The sequence below is a fragment of the Parasteatoda tepidariorum genome, chromosome 3 (genome assembly GCF_043381705.1).
Source record: "Parasteatoda tepidariorum isolate YZ-2023 chromosome 3, CAS_Ptep_4.0, whole genome shotgun sequence".
Taxonomy (NCBI): domain Eukaryota; kingdom Metazoa; phylum Arthropoda; class Arachnida; order Araneae; family Theridiidae; genus Parasteatoda; species Parasteatoda tepidariorum.
In genome coordinates, this window is record NC_092206.1 from 53,419,931 (window position 1) to 53,437,780 (window position 17,850).

At 29.2% G+C, this 17,850-nt stretch overlaps 1 protein-coding gene across 10 annotated transcripts in view; it reads right to left on the reverse strand.

Moving 5' to 3' along the window:
* LOC107452791 (serine/threonine-protein kinase mig-15) overlaps positions 1-17,850 on the reverse strand; it is an 89,773-nt gene that overhangs the window by 60,603 nt on the left and 11,320 nt on the right. For all 10 annotated transcript variants that reach the window (XR_011636408.1, XR_011636407.1, XM_071178645.1 and 7 more), the window contains exon 3: positions 4,697-4,753. Coding sequence is in view for 8 of the 10 variants with exons in the window: in XM_071178645.1 (XP_071034746.1) it covers positions 4,697-4,753 (57 nt within the window). In the remaining 2 variants the exon portion in view is untranslated. The remainder of the gene's footprint in view (positions 1-4,696; positions 4,754-17,850) is intronic.

The window sequence follows — 17,850 nt, forward strand, 5'->3', positions numbered from 1 at the left end:
GTTAAAAATTTAAAGAACGCTTATGGTATTTTAGCAGTTCACGGCAATCTGTATTTTCAACAAAATTTACCAATTAAATTCGCTAAAAAGAAAATTTTAGAAGTAAGTTTTAAATAAAAAATTACAGTCAAACCCCGCTATAGTGAACACGGTTTATAGTGAACTCCCGGATATAGTGAACGAAATGTTCGGCTTCGTGCCTTACNTTTTTTTTTTTTTTTTTTTTTTTGAAAAAGTGAACCAAAAAAGTGAGGAAGTTGGATATAATGAACTTTTTTCTGTCGTCAGCTGATTTTTTTCTTAATTTTTTTTGTAATAATTTTGAAATTTCTACTTCAAAATAAATACATATACCGATTTTTAAAACGATTTATAGAGGGGAATGTAGCGATAAGCATTTTTTTCTTGTTTTCTTCTTTTATCTCACTTTCCTATCCCTAAGCAAACCAAGCAGATAGATGTCTCCAACTCAGGCAGATGATCGTGTAAGGTGTCAGTGGGATCAATATGCATTTTCTGTCAGAGGGAATGAGTAATTATTCATTATTGGTCAAAGGGTGGGACACTAATATTTGTTGATAAGGCCCTCATTTCAACTCCTTTTTGCTCTCAGTTCAGTTAAAAAAATCCTGCAAACAAGTGTCTCAAATTTAATTATGGCGAACAGTAAACGTAAAACGTTCTCCATTGATGATAAAATGATGGGCATAATCACAAAAAATTGAAAATGGATGCAATCAAGTTGATATTTGCAGGAAATATAAACTATCCAAATACATATGTAACACATGGAAAAATAGGCAATTAATAATTTCTGCTCATGAAAAAAATTTAGATGGCTGAAAAAAGCAGATCACAAGGATGTTGAAGAAGCATTACTGAAGTGGTTCACCAATCGAAGTATCTGGACAAATATCGATGAATTTGGTAACCGATTTTATGAGACTACTTTTATATGCTCGAATGGCAGGTTAGACAGGTTTAAAAAGCGGAATAATAGAAATACAGGAAAAATTATCTGATAGTCAAGAAGTGTTTCCATATCTGATGTTGAGGATTGCTCATCAGCGAAAAATCACAAATTTTTTGTTGCACGCAAGACGAAGATTAATGAAAAATAACACATTTTTTGCTATTACATAATATTTTTCAGTCATTTATTTGAATAATGTGCAATAAAAGGGATGAGTTTGGAAGCCATTAGTTAAATTGCTTGAGTAACGGATATAGTGAACTCCCGGTTATAGTGAACCAAAATTTCGGTCCCTCGAAGGTTTACTATAACGGGGCTTGACTGTATACATTTAATGTTAAAAAAGCTTTCCGAAAACCGTAGAGAAATGTAATATTTCCACAATTAAAAATATATAATAATCTCTCATACTTTAAGGTATTATTAATATTTCACAGGCATATGAATTCCTTCAACTATTGCATTTAAATTAAATAAGCTAAAAGAAAAATCACAAAGAATTATTTACGTCTTCAAGAGCAAGTAGAATAATTCTTGAAAAAAAAAATAGATTTTTTAAAACAAAATGAAGCACTTAATAGCCACATATCGCCTAAGTGATAAACCAAGAAACGTTTACCTCGAATATGCGTTTCAAGGAAATGATTAAATAAACCGCAAACATTCCCAGTAAAAGACTTGTTTTGGCAACATAAGATAGGGATAGAGTTAATCTCACTCTTTTAGTCGCCAAGGTAACTAAAATGAGTAATCGAAATATAATTGTAAAATCGAAATTAAAATTCATTATTGCATTAGGATGATAAGCAAATAATAAAAAAGTATGATACGAAGTACAATCATTTCTTTTTTTAAAAAAATCGCACCATTTACTTTCGAAAGTCATAATAAGCAAGTATCATGACTTTTTTGAATTCTAGATTTATTACTATTTACATTGCACTAATGGCAAAGTTCTCTAAAATTTTTGGAAGAATTAACGATGAATAATTTAAAAATAATAACAGTGATAAAAATGCAAGAAAGATTGAGAGCTAAAGAAATATAAACCTGAATATAATTTAAAGCTTAAAAATATAAACAAAATATAATGAATCTAATTAGGTATTTTACATTTTATGAGGATTCTAATTAAGTATTTTACTTTTTATGGAAAGATTTAAATCATGATTGAAATCGCAATTTAAATCGATTTAAATCAGTTATTTTTTCAAGAAAATTATTTATTTATAATTAATTTAATAATCATTCAGTCGAAAATATTTCATAAATATATTCTTTTTTGTATTTTTGTTCAAGGCTGATTTCATTGATAATGCAGGTTTTATCCAAAGAAATAATTAAAAGGTAAATTAAAAGAAATAATTATTAATAATTAAAAGGTAAATTATTATATTACATAAATAGACTAATAAATTACTAAAATTACGAGACTAAACGTTAACAAAAGTAGCGTTGAACTGCTAAATTATAATTTCCTTAGTTGTAACGTAAAATAATAAACCTATTTCAATCATACCCATTTAGTTTTATGTTTATTTGAATCATGGAGTCTAGAGTACCGCTTTAAGAATCATGATTTGAATACTTTTAAGTGCTTTTAAAATACAAAAATACGTAGTTAGTGTTAACCAAGGATAAAAGAAAACTTGCTCTGCCAGAGATCCTTACAATACTTTTTCCCCCTTTAATTTTTTCTGATCTAAACTAATTTATTCTCATTGGATATCTAAGTGGCAAAATGCCACCCTGTCATTAAAATTTTAAGATGTTTAGCTTGAGCAAAAATAACTGCGATTTTATTTCTTCGGTGATTAGTAAGTAGTTAAAAAATAATTGTTAAAACATTTTAGTTAGAAATATTAACTATTTTAGGTACGTTTTTCTTTTTAAATAATAGTAAGAACTGATAATATATTTTATAGGATGATTTGGCTTTTATGTATAAAAAAACTAATTTGAATTGTTAAAAAAAATAATAAGATTTAAATTAAGTAAATCTTTTTTTTCTTTTGCCAATGCTGCTTTTTATCATACGTAAGTGCGTTCTTCTGTTTTCCTTCCTCGTGAATTATATTATACAAATCTGATCTTAAGTTTCAGTAAGCTTTTCAAGAAAAAAGTTATCAAATAACTGAGAAGTCAGCAATTTTTCATTCCTAAGTTTGTTTGTTTTTTTCTTTTGCAACTTGGAAACCCTATAAACGATAAAGGAAAGTCTCAAAGAAGGCGAGTTGTGGAATTCAACCAAGCAATGACATCTTGACGGTTTTTCACGAACAAAAATCTGCTAACTCGCCGAGGTTACTTCTTCGTCTCTAAAAATACAACACCGGCTGTAAGGGAAAATAACACTAAAAATATAATAGAAGAGATAAAATGTTCTTTCTCACAGCGTGGGTAAACAAACAACGCGTTGCATCAACACGTGTAAACAAATAACGAAATGTTTACTCTATATAATTTGCAGCTTTATCTCGTTATATCACAATCGGGAAAACATTTAGAGGTTATCAGTTTTTAAAAGTGAAAATGCTTCATTTTAATTCCAAATGAGAAAAATACATAATTGAACTTTGATACATGAAACTACGATTCGAATACTACCTGATTAAGAACTTCAAAAATATACCAATAGAAAATAAGTCGACATGTTTCAAGCATTTCAAAAATAAGCGCCCTTTTTACAGATTTGCCAGGCGGGAATGAGAAGAAACTAATGGAATAAAAAAACGCAAAGTTGCCAATGAAAAATAAAAAAATTAAGATGAGAAACAAAATTTAGAAAAAACACAGCAACCGAGAGATTAAAAAAAATGTGAAAAACAGAACAAGAAAAACCACAGTGGCCGAGAGGGGCAAATAACAGTAAAATGCATTTCCAGTCATATCAGCTACTTTTAATGCTTTGGGATTTTGTATTATTCATGTGAATAATGATTTCTTCGTTAACGACATTAATTTTTCAATACCTCTTNTTAATTCCAAATGAGAAAAATACATAATTGAACTTTGATACATGAAACTACGATTCGAATACTACCTGATTAAGAACTTCAAAAATATACCAATAGAAAATAAGTCGACATGTTTCAAGCACTTCAAAAATAAGCGCCCTTTTTATAATAAAAATAAGAATAAAAAAACACAAAGTTGCCAATGAAAAATTTAAAAATTAAGATGAGAAACAAAATTTAGAAAAAACACAGCAACCGAGAGATAAAAAAAAATATGAAAATCAGAACAAGAAAAACCACAGTGGCCGAGAGGGGCAAATAACGTTAAAATGCATTTCCAGTCATATCAGCTACTTTTGATGCTTTGGGATTTTGTATTATTCATGTGAATAATGATTTCTTTGTTAACGACATTAATTTTTCCATACCTCTTCATAGCACGTGGAAATGCATTTTACCCTGATGTCTTTGTTCTATTTTCATCTTTTTTCTCTGTGTTTTTCTGGTTTTGTTTTTCCATTTTTCGTTAGCAACTTTGCGTTTAATTTTCCATATCACATTCGTTTCTTCTCATTTTCACGTTTTTATTACTTTATTATAATTCTTTATTATTTTTACAAGTTTCAACTTACTTTAAAACGTCACAGTTATGATAATATAATAGTCAAGTTTATGATAAATAAACTTTCGTTTCTTTATCACTTATTTTTAATTTTTTAATAGAAAACTACAGTAACTGCCACTGGTTAGATATAAAACTACATACCTCTGTCACATCCATAATTTTGATTGCTGCAAGCTGACCAGTTTTCGTATGACGACCCTAAAAATAAAGAAAGAAAAATCATTAACACATTAACTGTAGTTTCTAAATCGCAAAACGTACATAATTTCAAAGAAAAATGCATTTTATTAAAATATCATACTCATAGAACAATAATATCGAGCAATTAAAAAACGTTAGTGTTTCATAATGGATTCCGAGAAAAGAGGTTTGAAACCGATTTTCTTTCTATTGAACGATAAAATAAAATTTCAAAAAACTGATACAACAAAATTTAATTTAGAAAAAAAAAAATTCAATATGTAATTTACCATATAAAAATTTTTTAAGAAATAAAATGGTACGTGTATGCATCACGGCCAAATCAATGGACAAATCATTTAGTTGAACACTAGTTTTTTATGAAATTTATTTTATCTTTATTTCATTTACAGAATTTGCAACTTTAATACATCATGAAAACATATGATTAATCAGAAATCGAATAATTATACGCTTTCAAAATGTCGAATTTGTCAATGACCGTGTAAACTTAAGTAACTAGAGTAGTTTTAAAAATTTCTCAACAGAGAGCGTTTACTCAAATTGAATTATTAATATTTTATAGGAATATTTTTCAGAAAATTAAAATTACAGAAAAATAAATGTCAGTGTGTTAGTAAAAAATATTGATTGAAATAATGCGTTTAGCATGTTTGACCGAAATCAACCATTTTTTATTCTGAAAAATGTAAAGATAAAGCTGATCGTTTTATTGTGGATATGTGTCTGATAACCACAATTCTCTTGACTTTTTCGATAAATAAGTTTCCGTTCCGCAAAGGGTTAACTAACTCATTATGCTAAACATTAAAATCACATAATGTCTAATATTAAAATCGGTTTACATCCTAGTCATTGACATTTGAGGATTCGTGCACATCTTCCCACATTGAAAATTAAACTGAAAATGCATTGCATTGCATTGACGTTGTCTTTCGAAGCTGTCGTCAAAGAAAATTAAAAAAGACACAATCAGCCTCACACTCGAATCAGTGCGATGATTTTAAACTATATATAGCATCTTGCAGTGAAGAATTATCTTGTTTTTAGAACAGACAAATAGCTTAAATATTTTAAAAGTTATAAAACTATTTTAAAAAACGCCAATTTGGCGACATTTTTCCACCCATAGATGAAAATTATCAAAATCACTGCCTTATTCGCTAATTTTTATGCGGCCATGTAATACATACAGCATTGGAGTAAGTTTTTAAAATATAAAATATATTTAGAATAAAATTAATAAAGGTAATAAAAACATATCCAGTGGTAGACAGATCATGGGTCAGAAGTTATAATCCCCTTACTGTCGGGTGAAACGGGAGAGGTTTTCGCGGTTTTCATCACCATGTCACGCAAATCCGGATTAGTTCCACTCATAAGTCCTCCACAAAGGTTAGTTTTTCCCAATGCTTAATCCAGGAGGAGTTTTCATGTCTTCGGGGTTGGGTTCAAAATTACAGGGCTACGGAGCTAAATGCTTGTAGCCGTAAGCTAAGAATTGAATCGGCTGTTCAACGCCAGCTATAAAATAAAATCATTCCATCATGACGTTTTTACATTTCCATGAAATTTTTTCGGCATAGTTTTTGACAGAGAGTGCACGCACGAAATGCCAAGTTCAATTTCAGGACGTCTGCAAATATCAACTGTAAAAATACTTGAATTTACAAAAAAAAAAAAAAAAAAAAAAAAAAAAAAAAAAAAAAAANAAAAAAAAAAAAAAAAAAATGGTTAAAGTATAGTATCAAAAAAGACTAATTAATATGTATAGACTATATAACAAAAGCAAATTTGCTACGTCCTTAATACGAACGACAAAAAAATACTAACACTTATTTAAAAATATGAGATAAACAATTTTAAAAAATACTACTCTTTAAAGAGAATAAGCACTGAAGCAAGCAAAAGAAGACGTCAAAATTGATAACTTTTATTCATCACACCTTTTCCAAAAGACCTATTTTTTCCACGTATGAATGGCAGATTCTAAACGCATCAATGATGTAATTCGAAAAATAATAATGATGTACAGTTGGTGATATAAAAAGAGCGAATTCAACAGTCATCGTATAATCTTTAAACCCATCAAAACCCATATTCATTATCTGACAGTAACAGTCTTCAAAAACAGTTAGGCAATCAAAAGGATATGAAAACAAGCACGTTGCGCGTTTCTGTGCAACTAAGCATAGCAAAAAAGCTAAAGGCAAGTATTCTTTAAATGAAAGCCACGGAATTCCAGAGCACGGGAACAATAAAAATGTAGTGTTTTGGGGAAAATATGACTAAACACCTACAAGGGTCAGCCGACCGACCATCGGTCGACCACGATTATTACAATGATTACCCATGACTAACGGGCGTGACCTTTAAGTTGACAACTTGAGTATCCGCTTTTTCGTAAGTGCCACGCTATTTTTCTCACTAATTATGAATTACTGAATTTTTTTTAAAGGAGAGTGACACATTTAAAAAGCCTCATGATAAATTCATAAAAGAATTTTCTAAAAATTAATGTGAGGATAACCACAAATTTGCATTTCAATTTAAATAGTTAACAAATATCGTGACTCGAATTCCTTTCAAAGCTTTAATAGCCACACGTGACGTCATGTCTCTTTAAGACTAATTCAGATAGAACTTGAGATTGGTTTTTGTAAATTGTTTTACCAATCCCAAAAATGATTTCTCATTTCACATGAAAAAAACAATATTAAGTAATTGCTCATGAAGTTAAAATAGCTAGAGCAGTGTTTCCCAAAGTGTGGTACGCGTACCCCCAGGGGTACGGGAACAGTTTAGCAGGGGTACGCGTTGTAATGCAAAATATCTTGCAACAAACGAAAATTTCAAAAAAATTATTTAAAAACAAAGCTAGCCATGAAAATTTACGATTACGTATTTTTCTATTGGCTATTTTTTTTGCAGAGTTAACAGTTAATAATTAGTGGCGTCAACAGCCAGTTGTGATTTTTAACTTTTGTGCAATTTTTTTTATAGTCAAAAATACATTCATTTTTTTTTATTAGTGGTACGCAGAGTTACAAAAAATTTAGAAAAGGTACATTTAAGTCATAAGTTTGGGAAACACTGAGCTAGAGGTTCAATTTCGGTTGAAGTTTTCGAACTACGACGAAAGCATGAAATTTGTTTTTCAAATTATTTTGTAGAAGTAAATGTTCGGGAGAGAGTAAAAGTTAACAATGGTTACATGAGCCTCAAAATATTAGAACTGGTGCCCAATAAAAAGCTAAAATCTATTAAACGAAGATTAAAACCAGCAAAACTAACTTATTTCTTTCTCTTATAAGCGAATGTAAGGAAGATTTTCGGGTTTAATATTGAAAATATAGAACACTATTAATGATATATATGGTGGTAGTTAAGGATAAATAGTTAAATTGTGACATTATATAATAATGAATTAAGTTTCTACCGCATTTTTGTTTTTTAGGTACCCGTATCATCCCTGTAATAATGCCAAAATATTGAGAAAGATTTGTGTTTTTTCTCGATAAATTACACAGAATTTATATTTGCTTTAATAACATATAATTTATGCAAAACTAAAAATGTATTGGTTTTTAAATTTAAAATAAAATATTAGTTCTAAAGTGTATTCAATATTTTAAAAAAAATATGCATATGAGTTTTTACACATCTTCTAGAAAATCCCCAAGAAATCTACAACGCCCACTAGGGGAAATAATTTACTAACTTTATTTTTCTACCTACACATGGTTACATAATTAGGTTTCGAAATTTCATCTTTAGAAACGCAAAACTAATACTTGTATTACAATTCATATAAATTTTATTTGCATTTGAATAGGTATGGGCTCAAAAAAAATTTTTTCACTGTAGAGAGTATGTGAATGATCAGAAACAAACTAGTCAAAAAATTATATATAAGGGTCACAATTTTATATAAGTAAAAATTATGCCTACCGGTCCGCGATAAAACACTAAAATATTTTACCGATCCTTCGAGTAAATTGGGTTAAGAAACACAGTACCAAAGCATTATTTTTTCCGGAAAACTATATTCCAAGCATAATACGTTCACCTCAAGAATTTTTAAAAAAAAATTTAGACGCGATACAGTTAAATACTTATAGTATCATACTTTTCTTAATGGTAGTTAGTTACTTAGTTCTAACGACAAAGTAAGGTAATCAGACACATGATCGTCCTTTTTCCGTAAAAACATTTTTTTATTTCCCGTGTCATGGGCTTTGGACCAGTATGATATGGAATAACCTTACAAGTTAAAGTAAAAATAATAATTTATTTTCTTGGATTATTTTGAAAATAAATAAAAAAATTCCTTAATAATTGAATACATTCGGTTACTTTTAGAAGCAAAAGAAAAAATAATAAGGTTACAGAATTGCACGTGATATCGATTAATACAGTTTTCGTGCATAGAAGCTATTTTAGGTCTCGAAAAAACTAAATTAAGGAATGCAGTTAGAATTAATGTTGCATTTTTGTCAGTTACTTTTCTTATGTAGGAAAGAATATCGAAAATGCGTCATGACATATTTATTTGCGCATTAAAAAAATCTCAAGTTGAAGATGGCACATGATATTAGTCAACAATTTAAAAAGATATCCTTGTTGCACATATAAATTAATATATTCTATATTAATATAATCTATAAATTAATATATTCTATAAATATATGGATGCTCTCAAATCATAAAATGTTTTTGAGGACACACCGCTAATTTGTCCTCAAATCATGGTTGTCAAATCTGGTCGCCTTACCTAAATCACCGAAGATCCTCAGGGCTCGAATAAAGAAAAAGAGTTTTTATTTTTGACAGCTAAGACATGCGTAAGTAACAGAAAATATCTATCATCCAGTCAGGGAAGATGATATTGTGCATCATATTAGGAAAAATAGGGTTAGTTCTATATTTGTTTCATAAATAAATAAAAAATAAAAGCTAAAAAAAAAGATATAAAATCTAAGCATTCCACAATTAGCTTATTGTAAAAACATTTCCCATGTGCACGAGGAGAAAAAAAATACATTCTCCAGAACAAAATAGGAGATTCTATTCTATCTATCATTAAAGCTGCTAACCTTGGAGAACATTAGATTGCAAAGCTGAACTGCGAGATACAACAAGGGAGATAACAGAAAACTCCCCACCCCAACAACACATCTTGAACTGCCTTGAAAAAGCGACAGTGAGTCATCACTCAAATGTTCCATTATAATATGCCCGCAACAGAATGAATAATAGATGTCGTTACCTGGTGGTTGAAAGAACCATAAAGAATGAAAAATAATTAAATTGATTTAAAGCAGAAACCAACGACATAATAGTCAAACTATACCAAGATAGCTCATCTAGATTTTTCACCATTGATAAATACAATAAAAGAGAATACAAACTAAAATATAATACAAGTTTTAATTGCTTGTTTAAAAAAAGTTCCACTACAATTCTAGAATTTAAAAATAAGAAATGAAAAACGTTTGCAACAAGTTATTAAAATAAAAACGATATTTGAGAGGTTTAGTTTAAAAGGAAATTCTGAAAGAATAAAAAGCTATGAATTAGGCATTAGAGACATCGTATGATATCTATGACAATGATATTATGCGCAATAAGCAAAAGTTCAGTTTTGATATCCTTTTGTATAGTGCGAAAAAAATGATATGTATAACATTAGATCTAATAATCGGAACTGCATATTCTAAGATTCACTCATAATGGCTTGATGCTAATTAATTAATTAGTGCAGACGAAAATTTAAGTTACGAAATCAGACAAAAAAACGTACTTTCTTTGAATAAACATATCTTTTTTACGATGGATTTGGATTTCTGACTCCCAAAATATAGGGTGGGCTCCCACAATTTGGTCAGGAGAGCGATCCAAAGTTTGGATCCTTTAATGCCAATTTTACTTTTTGCGTTATATCTCGCGAATTGAAATAGTTTAGCACACAATTACAAAATTTTTTTATCCAGAGATAATTCCATGCTAAAAACAACTTTAAATTAATATTCATCTTTTATTATTTTATTTATTAATAGCCGAGAAAATTTTGTATTCAATGTATACAATTTTTACATTATTTTAATGAAGGAAATTGTACGTCTTTTCTTAACAATTCTTTTACAAATCTTTTTTAACAATCAATTATTTTTAAAATATTATTTCCTTCAAAAAAATAGATTTTGTAGCTTAAAATATTAAAAAAGAATATTAAATATAAAATTATAAATACAGTATAAACCCTAAAATAGTGGACACAACACAGAACATGACTGGGAAAATGTACTAAAAAAACAATTACCTTAATGGGGGCTCAAGCTTTTATTAACAATTCGATCAAATTATATGTATCATAATTTACAACTTGTTTCAACCCCTGTTTTGAGGGTCGTAAGATCAAAAACTATTCAAGGTGTAAAGTTATTATTTTTTTTTAAATCTGTTTATTGGTTAACAATTGTGTTCCAGTATATATTACGTAATTAGTGTACGAAAATAAATACAGTGAAAAAACTAGACGGGCTAAACTAATTTTCCGTCTTTTATTACCAGTTTCATAACATATTTAATCTTTGGTATAATAAAAGTCGTTTAAATAAGTTAAGAATGTTATGTTAGAAATAACATTAAACTTGAGGTTTGGATAAACTTCTGCTAAAAAGAGAGAATTTCGTAAGTTTAATATCATGTTATATTTGAACGTTGCGTAAAAAAGGTAAATGTTTCACGCTGCGCCTTCCACTTAAAAAAATTTTAAAAACGAATGAATTAACGCTTATTTCAATCTCGAAGTAGTCATTTACAAAAATCTCAGTACAGCTCAATAAATATTTATAGCCAAATAATGTTCAATTACGAAAATTGTCTCTGCCATAAATCCAGCAATGAAATTTATGGCTTTTGAACACTTTGAAGAGCAATAACTTCTTATTTAACACATTTAAAAAGCATTCCATTGTTCCATTCTCTAATTCGAGGATCAACCAGCGAAAGAAAAACAGAAGGAAAAAAAAACAACATAAAAAAGAAAGCTCAAGGCCTTTACAGGCTTTAGTATAGAAGAAAGGACGAAGCATGGTCATCATGTAACACGGAGAAAGAAAAAAAAAAAATTCGATAGCCGGTAATGGAATGGGTCAACTTACTAAAGATTAAATTAGAGTCTTCAATGTCACAAGGATTTATTCCTGACTCATGAGATGTGGGAAGTTGTTAAACAATACTCAAAATTCAAAAGAGTAAAACAAAAAATTACTGCGTGTATTTAAAAAAAAAGCACGTAACAAAAAAAATAACTAAATGCATACTTTTTAATTAATAATTGGACAAAATTATAATACAAGAAGCTCTATTTTTTTTTTCAAACATTTAATTTATAACGGTCTGCTAGACTGTAACCGTATATGTATAAAATGACTATAACAATCATTTTGTACTTTTACGTAACGATGACTATACGTTTAGAAATCAAACTTGTCTGCATAAATGAAAAAACGTGAATAAAAAAAACAGTAAAAAAAAAAAAATTCACCACATTTGGCACTTTTGGTATATATATGCTAAGAATATTTTGATGAAATTGATTATTTTAATTTGTATAAAAAAGATGCTTTCTTGAACCATAAAAAAAACTTAAAAAGTCATAAAATCACTTATAGCATTTAAAAGGCAGATTTATCTGAAGGAAAAGAAGAAGAAAAAAAACATTCCATAAAAGGAAAGAAATAACATATTTTTTAATGCACAATTTGATACCAACATCTCATGATATTCTAGATCAGAGGTTCCCAATTTTTTCGAAACTTTAAATAATCGACCTTTTCCGGCGGTACACCGACTTTATAAATAAAACGTTATAACCTATAAAAGACTATTCTTAAAATATTTAATTAAATGATTGATGATTTTTTATCGATCTTAAATTAGGTTTTATGCCCGACGGTTAAATTTGAAGTCATTGTGTTATATCAAATCAAATCTAGTTATGAATTTGCTTTTTGGAGTATACATATAAATAAGCTGAAAATTAACAAAATAAACCTAATTATGATTTACTTAGAGATCAAAACTAATAGAGCTGCTATAAATTTTGAAAATGGTTATTAGAGAAATATATTTCCTTATTAAAGGATTTAATTATCTTATTTTGAATACAGAACTGCGGTGATGGAAATACTAATGCAATATTTTATTAATTCTTATTCTTTTCATAATTTGTTCCATACATCGTTATCAGAAATATACTTGTTTTTAAAAAATATCACTTCTATTTCATTGACATTTTACTTTTAATCATAAATAAGATTAAATAAATTATGAATTAGAGATTGGATCTAAATATAGGAGGTTTTAAAACTCATCACTGGTTTTAAAAAGTATTAACCCACGGAACATTTTTAATTCTTCTACAGAACCTCAGGGTTCCGTAGAACACCATTTGTGAACCACTGATCGAGATATAAAATCATGTTTTAACAGTCAAATTGTACATTTACTATGATTATATGTTTGGAAATGCTTAAAAGAACAAAAATTATCAAGATATATTTCCTTAAGAACAGTAACTAATCAAAGGTTATTCCAGATTTTTCGTATAATTGTGGAAAATCAACGCAACAAATTTTGTGGGAAAGAAGGTCCTATTTTTGTGAATTTTTTAAAATGGCGAAAATCACGCATGTGCTGACTTTTTGTAAAAGGTCCTGCTCTGAGAATATGTAAAAAAAAATCTGCTAAACTTTTTCTATGTCTAAAACTTACTTAGAGTCAGATTTTTCTGCCCAAATCCTAATATTGTGAGTGTAAAGGATGGGGGGGGGGAAACATTCTTTCAAGGAATTGTAGTTTAAAAATTATGAATTAAGGACGTTATCTGTCAGAACTAAGAACAAGCCACCATTAAGACACCATTTTGATTATAAACTATCAGCTGGAGCTGACTTCATAGGTCACGAGTGTGGTTATCTGTGATCTCCTTGAAGCGCAAGTACCCAACTATAAAATAAAATAAAATATTTCAGGAGAGCTCTAAGAAAAGTCAGGAGGTGATTCTGGGCCAAACAGACCTCTCGGTCCTAATTTTTATGCAACAATTTGAAACTATAAATTAGGATTCTTTCCCCTCAAAAGTTGAGAGAAATCGAAACAAAATGAGCCGCGGTGGCCCCTCCCTATAAGCTGACTTAAGTTCGAATCTCAGAGATAGCTGGTTGTTACGAATTATGTCCCCAGCTTACGCCTCCGAGCCGACTTAAAATATGCTTTTCGGTACACGGATCATGGGTTAGAATCTCCTTACCATCAGGCTAACAGTGGGAAGTTTTCAAGATTTCCCTTACCATGTAACGCAAACGAGAGTTAATCCAATTCACGATAGTTAGTTTGTTCCAATGATCGACAAAGGATTTCTGTTGTCTTCTGGGTCGGGTTCAAAATTACAAAGATACGGAGTTAAACACTGATAAGCGTAAACTCAAAAATGGGTCAGCTGTTCAACGTCGGTTATAAAATAAAATCCTCATCACAATCGTCAGTTCAATAAACAGGCTTCCTCTTGCGATTTAAACCTAGCTAAGTAACTTATTGCTTCGATTTAAAAACTGCAAGAATTTAATGGATTCGAAATATACAAGGAAATACACACACATTTCAAAAACAAATATGAGGAAAAACAATTCTCGTCCTTGAAGGACGTCAAAAAGTTACTTTCGCGTTAACAGATGGTATGACGAGAAAGTAACCCCATTTTTCCCTCCTCTCATCATAAATCCAACAACCACGAACTTCTTTTTTTCAATTGTTACAAGAATATTTTTAAGCTTAGAGAGCATACTTTCCGACAAGTTCCTTACCATAGAACACCCAGATAAAGTTTCTTCGATTATTATCATAACCCATTCTTTAGACAGATTGGGGTCAAAGTACAGAAACATGACGAGTTGGTCAGATAACATGAGAAAACACGTCATATCAAAGGCATATAAAACTAATGATTCTATTTACATCAGGATAACTCAGGCCGACCACACCCGTAAAAACTCAACATGAAGTAATCAATCGGATATAAATTGGAATATTGCCGGTAAAAGCTTTATAATAATAATACCTGTAGAGTAGGCATTCGAAATTGAAAATAAAAACAGTTTAAAAAAAGTGCAACAAGGCAGACTAGTAAAAGAACAAAAAAGTATAAAACATATGGTTATTTATTTATTTTTTTTTACTTTTTCTAAACTAAGTTATATCAGGTCGTAATTACCCATATCATTAGAACTTTTTGGAAAACAATAATTTTAAGAAAAGGATAAAAATGGTTTCAAACTTTTCAAAAAGTTCAAAACAAAAAGTTCAAACTTTTGAGTTCGACAGGTTCATAACACCTTTTTAACTAAGCCAATCACCATTAGAAAAAGAGAAAGACCATGACTTAGGTCCGACTGCTTAGAAAATGACTTTAAAACTATAAATCTATAACAAATAACTATAGAAAAACTATAAAGTAATAAATTGGAAATCCTTGGCCAAGAACAGGACGGCTTGGGATAAAATTCTGCGAAATGCCAGGGCAAACCGCGGCTGACACGCCAGTGACAAGGTTCATAACATACTAAATTATTTAGTCTTAAGTTAGACATGGGTGCCACAAATCCAATATATCTCATTAATCTCTCCCCCCTCCCTTTTTTAAAACATTTAGACTTGTTTTATAACACCAATTCACTGATTCTTCATGAAGTACAAATTGTAATTATTTGGCGCCGCATAGCTGCATCCGGCTCTTGTTCCATTAAACAATACAACCAGTTACTACTGACGAGAACATCGATGCACTGTGGCTTTTACTGCTCTAAACTTACTGTCTAAAACCCACATGACATGTGGGTTTTACTGTCCTTAACTGATTAAAACTTTCCTAAACTGTCTTAAAGTGTTCACAATCTTAAACATTGGTATAAGGTAAAAATTCTATATGTGTAACCATTGTACATATAACAATTACATATATTAATAAATATTTGATACTTTTTATACAATTTGCTTTAACTTATGAAAGGAAAATAATATAATAGGAAAAGATTTATAACTTCTGAAGCTCCACAATTCATTGAACAAGAATGAAAACCTTATCCCTTAAATATGAATAAATATGCTTTTTAATACTGATAAATTATGTTTTTGCGTACGGATAAATAAATGCAATATTAAAAATAATAATAAGCTTTTTTAATAAAACAAAAACTTGTCTGTTTTTTGTTCCAAAATTAACATTTTATTTTTCGCAATATTTTTTTTAAAATTGTGACATAATTTGAATAAAAGTGTCTTGTACAGGACGGTTTAAACCATGGATTAACCCATTCTGCCCTAAACCTTGCCTTGCTAAGGAGGTAAACGGTTCGGTTTCGTAAAAAACTGAACTAAACAGAATACCTCCAAAGAATTCCTAGATAAAAAGAGGCTCTAATTTACACCTCTCCCACCCCAAAAAAGTATTTAAAAAAAAAATGAAGAAAATTGTTTACACAAAAAAGCAAGTGATAATGCTATTTTAATCAACCTTGATTGCTAATGACATACTATAAATCCGTTCCGTTCAACGACTGAGTAAATTCTGTTTCATACAGAACAAGTTGAAGCACGAAATCTGTTCCACGAAAAATATAGCAGCGGAAATATAAGGGAAGGAAATTTCTCTTATCGCGGCGTAGAAACCGATTCTCAAAGAGGTCTAGACTAGAATTGGCCACAGTTTCATCAAAATATTGACAAAGCAGGCAACTGAAATCTAGAGATTAAATCGAACCGCAAGCATCAATGTCAAAAATACCTTTATATCCCTTGCAAAATATCGATTACAAATAGGTATTCCATTATGAAGCGGTGAAATAATTATTTCAGACATAAGATGGTTTACAAAGAAATAACTAATTTCTTAACAGTATCAATCAGTTTAATAATCCTAGAATATAAGATATTTGATCGGTAAATCACGCTAAGTTCTTAACGATATATTATTTGGTGCTATGTAATTCCGAACACACTATGCGCGTATGAGTGCGTATTCTTCTTCAAAATTAAACTAAAATTCAAACCACGTATACGTAGCAGAATTTACCCGCGATCTCAACGCCGTTAGAGATTATTGCAAAATTTCAGCTTAATCTACCCTGCATGTAACGAAATTTACAAAAAAGGGTCCTTAAAAATTATAAATAATGACTTAATATTAGATAAATTTGCGTCGATTTTCATAACATATTTTTAAAAAAAGTGGAATAAACCCCTATACAGACAAATCAGCAATAAGCAATAGAATAAGAAAAAAATTCTTAACTTCTCGTTCCTTGCAATATTTTCTAGTTTTAGCTTCTTAAAAACTTAGATGAAGAACAAGTATAATATAAAAAGATAAAAAAAATTTAAGTCAGCAATTACTACTTAGGTCAAAAAAGATAAATTTTATTTTAGTTACTTTTTATTAAATAATTTAAAAATTCTCTCTAAATTTAATTCTAAATCTAATCTAATATTAATCAATTAATGAATTAATATTTGAAAAAATTACATTAACATCAAAGTGTTAACTTAACTAAACTTTTTAATCAATATCGCCACCATCATGCCATAGATCTACGAAATAGCTTACCTTTAAGCTCCATACAATTAAAATATAACTGATTTAATCGAAATATAACCTAAAACATGTAAGATGTAAAAGCTTACGTGTATATTTTTATTTACTAATTGCTTTAAGAATGCAGTTCTTTCTTCAAAAAAAAAATTTTTTTTATTTATTTTTCTTGCAAAACTTTACAATTACAACTAGCTGTACAAGTTAATCTCCAAAAAATAAACCTAAAAAAAAATATAGTAATTCGATGAAAATATTAGAGAAAGTAACATAATGCTTTTTACATTTCTAATATTTAAAGAAAATTCTATAAACGAATATTTAAAAAAAAAGTTAATTCTAATCGTAAATATGTTGAACTAAACCTTCCGGCTGGAATACAAAATCATCCAATTTAAATATTATATTTTGAAATAACGGAAAGTGGGTAAATGCGTGTGGG